General features: G+C 37.3%; 1 protein-coding gene across 2 annotated transcripts in view; it reads left to right on the plus strand.

Moving 5' to 3' along the window:
* oxr1a (oxidation resistance 1a) overlaps positions 1-6,914 on the plus strand; it is a 701,118-nt gene extending 694,204 nt beyond the window's left edge. For both annotated transcript variants that reach the window (XM_067981541.1, XM_067981543.1), the window contains 2 exons: positions 652-725; positions 3,444-6,914. In XM_067981541.1, coding sequence (XP_067837642.1) covers positions 652-725; positions 3,444-3,579 — 210 coding nt within the window. In that variant the 3' untranslated portion in view covers positions 3,580-6,914. The remainder of the gene's footprint in view (positions 1-651; positions 726-3,443) is intronic.
* Positions 6,915-7,228: the final 314 nt, after the last annotated feature.

Below are 7,228 nucleotides of genomic sequence, written 5' to 3' on the forward strand. Positions count from 1 at the left end.
CCCAACATGTCGTGTGCAGAAAAAATTGTTTGTTCATATTTTCTTTGCTACCAGCACCAACAAATACATTATGGGGGTGTGTGCAATGTATAGCAAGTATCTTTTCAGTTTCTATGAAGTTGGACCAGTGACTTTTACCATAGACCATAGGCTCATCGGTTAATGGTCCTGCAGTCTTCGTTTGAAGTCCTGTGTACAAGGCTGTTGATCAGCTATTCTGACAACTTTTTAGTATGTCTAGAGCTGTACAATTTACACCATGGAGTCGTTTTATTCTGCCTCATTTCCATTATGTCCGTAATCTCAGTTCTTTAAATTCACTTTCCAGTGGAGGTTGAGAATCGCAACTTTTGATGAACCTTATCTGCTCCGTTTGCATTTTTCTTTAAATGTGTTCCTTGGTAAATGGAAGTATCAACTTAAAAATAGACGTCTGCTGAAATGTAAAATGTGATTAGCATTTCTTCTAAAAGCTGAGCGTCTTCCCTGGGAGAAAGAATGTTAGAGAAGCCAAATAGCATTTTATATTGAACGGAAGTTGATGACAGATTAATTACACTTAATTGTTACTATAGTGTAAGTGTTGCAGAGTTAGACGAGCACTTCTTACAAAAAAAAAGTGAAGAAAATTATTGAACTTAATTTTTTCAGATCTTCAAATGGACAGGTGATAATATGTTCTTCATAAAAGGAGACATGGATTCCTTGGCTTTCGGCGGTGGAGGGTAAATAATCTGTTTTAATGCCTTAGCACATTAAATGGCCATACAACTGCATAGCTTTTTCAGAGTAACAGGAAGTCTTGCCAACAACCATCACAAAGAATTAGATGCAGCTTTAACCAAAATTATGTAAGTAACATATTATTAATGAGTGCTATTGATGGCATTGTCGGGAGTAGCTGGAAGCAGTTGCATATCTGCATTTAAATAGCCCCTTATCACGTCTCAAAGCACTTCATACACTGAATTTACTTTGAAGCACAGTCACTGTTATATAGGCAAACACAGTGGCTGTTTTATGCGCAGGATGGCCTGCTAATCTGGTTTTGGTCGTTGGAGGAGGATTGCTGGTCCAGACACTCAGAACTCCTTGCTGTTTGAATAGAGTGCTGCTAACTGAAGCAGGCTGACCTTTATATGACTATTTAATCATTTTTCTTACACTGCTGGGTGCAATAATGCCTCAAAACGAATTCTCCCTCTTCCCAAAAACATTAGTCATCAACACTTCTGGCTAAACACGTCTCTAAAAAATATATAAAGCTTCTCCGTAAGGCATGGGATCATTTATGATGTGTCCATAGGGCATGAAGCATTCTGATAAAATCTCCCATTCACTTTATTTTTTAAAATCTCTACATTAAAACACAATTTACAGCTACTGTAAAAGCAACCAATCAAATTACTCAAATGTTTCCAAATCCTTTCAATAGCTATGTTGGTGAGAAGTCACTGCATACTCAATTAAATTTATAACATAATGAATTATAGTTATTAACTGTTCAGTATTTCCTTCGGATTCTGCTATTCATGTATGATGTCCAACAACTCTTCATAGTATCGTGGTAGGTCCAGCACAGGAGAAGGCCATTCAGCCTATTATGCCTGTGCTGGCTCTTTGAAAGAGCTATCTAATTAGTCCCATCCCCCTGCTCTTTCCCCATAGCCCTGTAAATTTTTCCCTACAAGTATTTATCTGATTCCCTTTTGAAAGTTACTATTGAATCTGTTTCCACCACCCTTTCAGGCAGTGCATTCCAGATCATTACAACTTGCTGCATTTTTTTTTAAATGTTTCCTCATGTCGCCTCTGGCTGTTTTACTGATCACCTTAAATCTGTGCCCTCTGGTTACCGACCCTTCTGCTGCTTGAAACCATTTCTCCTTATTTACTCTATCAAAACCATTCATGATTTTTAAACACCTCTATCAAATCTCCCCTTAATCTTCTCAGTTCTAAGGAGAACAACCCCAGCTTCTTCAATCTCTCCACACAACTGAAGTCCCTCATCCCTGGGACCATTCTAGTAAATCTCTTCTGCACCCTCTCTAAGGCCTTGACAGATGAACTCTTCTTACTAAATTTCAGTTTTCCAATCAAAAAATTTGCTGTTTCACTTCTTACACATTCTCATCTATTCAAGTACAAAACCCCCTGGTATCTTTAAGATAGAAATTTAGATTGCATTCCCCGTCACTAAACACTGTTTGGTGTTTTCTGTATAAATGTAAGCTTATGAGGCTGAAATGGGCTGTCCATTTAAGCTTTATTTATCTATCTTTCTTTTTTCAGGTGCTAATTGAGTAGCACTAAATTGTTAGAAGTAGCTTTAGAATCATTAAGGTACAAAACTTCTTAGATGTGAAATTTTATAGAACTTAGCCTCATTCAGAATGTAGCTGTTAATATTTTCTTCAAAACCATCATCCTTCATCTCTTGTTTTGAGTCTTATGCGGCTGTGTTGTGCACAAACCCAGTTGCAACATGCACTTTTGCCATGGAGCTACCATTCTGCAGTGCACTCTGGGTAATATTGCACATTGATGTTATGGCTGTCCATGGACCCTGGCTTTGCACAGCTTCCCACAGAATTTTGACTTGCAGAACATTTATTTTTAAAACCAGTTAAAGTTACGATTGTTATCAAAATTGTAAATACATAATTTTTTGTTAGTGTTTTAAGCTTGTTTAAACTGAATTTGGCTAATTAAAATGTATTGTATATTCATACGTAAGTCATACTATAAATTGCTTTTTTGCATGCAGGTATTTCCTACAAGTTACTGTTTCAGGAATGTTTGCCACTAACCAACACATTTTAGGTTTAAATTCTAAAGCTCATTAGTTTCTTTTCCATAATCTTGTTCTGTGAAAATGTGCAGAATAGTGAATGAATAATTCGCTACTCCATTTCCATAGTATTCGGCCCAACAGGTAGGTCTGTGCTCCACACGAACCTCCTCGCACCTTACTTCATCTCCCCTATCAGCATATCCTTCTATTTCTCCCTCATGTACTTATCTAGCTTCCCCTTAAATGCATCTATGCTATTCACCTCAACTACTCCATGTGGTAGCAAGTTTCACATTCTCACCACTCTGAGTAAAGAAGTTTCTCCTGAATTCCTTATTGGATTTATTAGTGACTCTTTTATATTTATGGCCCCTAGTTTTGGACGGCTACAAAAGTGGAACCATCTTCTCTACATCTACCCTGTCGAACCCCTTCATAATTTTGAAGACCTCTATCGGGTCGCCTTATCTTTTCTAGACAAAAGAGCCCCAGCCTGTTCGGTCTTTCCTGATAGTTATAACCTCTCAGTCCTGGTATCATCATTATAAATCTTTTCAGTGCTAAAGATGTCTTAAATTGATTGAACTAGTATTAATATATTTCTGCTCATTTTTCCCCTCCAACTAATTGGCTGTGTTCTTTACAGAGGAGAATTTGGATTATGGTTGGATGGGGATCTGTACCATGGACGCAGTCACTCATGTAGAACATTTGACAATCGAATCCTTTCAAAAAAGGAAGACTTCTATGTACAGGACATTGAAATATGGGCTTTTGAGTGAAAAAAAAATCTTTACATAAGCACTGAAGAAATTCAACGTCTCTCGGATGTAGGGCCCCAAACCTGACCATGCATCAGTGCAGCAAAGTCGAATTTAGGCATATTGAAAAAGACAAATGCTCCCTTGTATCCGCTTGTTTCTGTCTTCAGTAGAGCAACCCAGCCACTTTTGTTAAAAGATTATTAGAGCAAAATTGCTATATTTGTGTTGAATCTTATTGAACGTGACCGAAGATAAGTGTTGCCACTACAAATGACAAATCTATAATAATTTGTACTAAATGTCAGAACACCAGCCTGTAGTCCATATAAAACTAATTCATCATAAACCCATTGACATTAAACTGAACCCTGACTTAAGTTCTCTGGCTTCAAGTCTCTGACCAGTTGCAATTGCACTAAAATGATGGGGTCAGAAACCAAGCTAATAAATATTGGTGTTCTTGCTGAAATGAATCAAATGTAATTTAGTTTAAATCTATTAGAAGAAAATATCTGGGTAATGCTGTTTCTGATGTTGCTGCTGCAGATTTGGGACAGATACTGTCAGAATTTTGGGTTTGCTGACAAAAGCAGCTGGGGTTGCTCCACATGTTCAGCCTTTTTGAAAGGACTTCATGCAGTCCCTGTGTTTTGTTGCAAAACTAATGAAAGAAATAGAAATGTGTCAAGAAAGAAGCCTCGTGTTGCTGTGTGTATTGCTGGATAGATGTCTGTCAACAGAATGTTGCAGGTTTTTTTATTATGCCAATGTAGCTTCCTGCAAAAGTGATGAAGCATATACAGTATTTATTGGTCATATATTTATCCTACCGTTTAGCTTCATAGCACACCAAACTCCCAAGCACATACTGAGTACCCATAGTTGTACTGTCTGTCAGTGGGTGTGCATTGTGTGTGCAGCTAGCACTACCCTACAACAAAATAGTGTAGGTACTGTAGATGGTAGGATAATTCTGTAGACTTGTGGAATTTGCAGATTGCTGTCATGTGACCTCAAACCAACCTTGGCAGGCAACATATAACAGTCATTCCTGTCCTCTTCATAGAAAATGGATAAAGCCAACCTTAGATTAACAAAACAGTTTCAGAATGCACAGGTTTTCTCTGTATTTAGTCAAGTCTGAAACCTGATTGTGTTTTACAAAAATATTCCTGTTCTGGGTGTGACAGTGACTTTCTTCGTGCTGAAAATCCAGCTGTTCCAGATGCATTGTATATTACCCTGTAAATTAAAGTTAAAAAATGTACTGTTCCTCAGTTTAGAAAAGTGGAATGGTGAGTTGCTTATAGCATTTTGAATTATGATAGAAATGAACACAGGCCAGTTAATTTTATTGGCTTTAGTTGCAAGTGGTTCTTGTATAGTACATTTCCAAATTTAAGGTTTTGGACTGTTGGGAGAGAGCTTGCTGCTACAGTTCAAAAGGGCATATTAATTTTCTGTACTATGTTTATTTATGCTGAATGTGAAAAATACAGGGCATCGGTTCTCTCTGTTTTTGCCTAATGTTCTGTAACTTTGTTAGGATGTAGCCTGAATGTTTACAGATTTTGAAAGTGAATTGTAAATAAATACAGCAGCTTTTCTTCCCCTTCAGTCTTCCACAGCAGTATTATTGTCTTTGTGGAGTTACAGCTACCTATAAAAAAATATTTAAAATAATCCTAGAAGTATCACAATACTGCAATGTAATGGTGATGTATAGTAGAATAAATTATTGGAACCATATACCCTGGTCTGAATTCATTTGGTTTCACAGAATCATATAGCACAGAAGGAGGCCATTTGGCCCATCGTGCCTGTGCCAGCTCTTTGAAAGAGCTATCCAATTAGTCCCGCTCCCCTGCTCTTTCCCCATAGCCCTGCAATTTTTTCCCCTTCAAGTATTCATCCAGGTCCCTTTTGAAAGTTAGTATTGAATCTGCTTCAGCCCCCCTTTCAGGCAGTGCATTCCAGATCATAACAACTCGCTGTGTTTTTTTTTAATTCTCCTCATCTTCCCTCTGGTTCTTTTGCCAACTACTTTAATTCTGTGTCCTCTGGTTATCAACCCTCCTGCCAGTGGAAACGGGTTCTTTCTATTTACTCTATCAAAACCCCTCATAATTTTGAACACCTCTCTTAAATCTCACCTTAACCTTCTCTGCTATAAGGAGAATAATCCCAGGTTCTCTAGTCTATCCACATAACAGTAACTCAATTATACCATAGATCATGCCTTTAAAAGTAAGGGTGTTATTCCCATCTCTTTTGAGAGGTATAACTGTCCCTAATCCATCATTGCCATCCAAAGGCTGTAAATCTAATAACCTCCAAAGGATAATGTATGGGCCAGTAGCTCTGAACATTTTGTCAGCTAATCTGACTCCAAGGTACAACCCAACTGGTAGTTACATTTGAAGGAATACAAATTTCAGCAGTGGTGACACTGAAAATTTAGAGGCCTGCTTACCTTGCCTCTAGGACTTTAGCTCCAAACACTGCATGTAAGATCAAGGGGAAATAACTGTCTCTCTAGTCCATTCATAAACTAGTTATACTACACCTGGTGCAAACTCAGCAGTGTGAAGCAGCCACCTGCAGGTGATCGCCCACCACTTGCCTTTGAATCAGGACCTGATCCTGGATTTACACTGCCATTTTTCCATCAATGTTTAAATGAAAGCATTTGCATCAAACCACACTTGATTTAATAAAATGGTATTTGCCTTTGTGATAATTATGGATAAATCAAGATGTCTTTTTAAACAGTATTGGTGCAAAATCAACAGTACTTAAAAATGGTAATGCAAGCCTTGCAATGAAAGTGCATTCATTACTTGAGAAAATGTCACTTTCTTTTTCCCCCCACCCCCAGTCAACTTTTTGTATTACCGACTTCTAATTCAGTTCAAACTTAATGTTATCTTGGCTTTGACTGCTTTCAGGTACTTGTATAATGTGCGTTTTTTTATTTTCCTAACATCCACAGTGTATCCAAATGCACAAAACATATTTGAGTCAGGTATACTCTTCTGAAGTTATGATTACATCCTGATTTACATATTAACCTACCAAAGTTTGTGATACCCAATGATTATTGGCAGTAGCATTTGGGCTATCCAAACATGCATTTATGTAATACAATTCCTAATGTTATATTCAAAGTGGCTTCAATGACCATATTAGTATAAACTCACAAAATAGCACCCTGAAGAACTGGACCAAAAAACAAAACCTGCCATACCATGGAGTTGTGTACAACCTAGTGATTTAATAACTGTTTAAAAGATGAATAAATATGTACAATTGTTCAGAAAATCTCTTGTTTAATAAATTAACTTCAATGCTTCCATGTGTTTTCACATTATTGATAAGTATATTTGTTTTATTGATGAGCCTATGTCCTGGGTTTATGCTGACCACTAGTGATTATTACTAGTCCAAATCCAGTACCCTATCTAGCATTGTCTGCTTGGGTCGGAATAACTCAGCAATGGTTCTTTCTCCCTTTTAGTTTATCCTTAACCTGTCGTGTGTATTTTAATTAATAATGACATCAGTTAATAGAAAAATTGAGAAGTTTGTCCAATATTAAGGTACCTGACAATTACTACCATTTGTCCGACATCCAATATTGGAGCAGCAGCAATTTCCTTCAATTAAA

This window comes from Heptranchias perlo, chromosome 3, assembly GCF_035084215.1.
Source record: "Heptranchias perlo isolate sHepPer1 chromosome 3, sHepPer1.hap1, whole genome shotgun sequence".
NCBI classification, from domain to species: Eukaryota; Metazoa; Chordata; class Chondrichthyes; order Hexanchiformes; family Hexanchidae; genus Heptranchias; species Heptranchias perlo.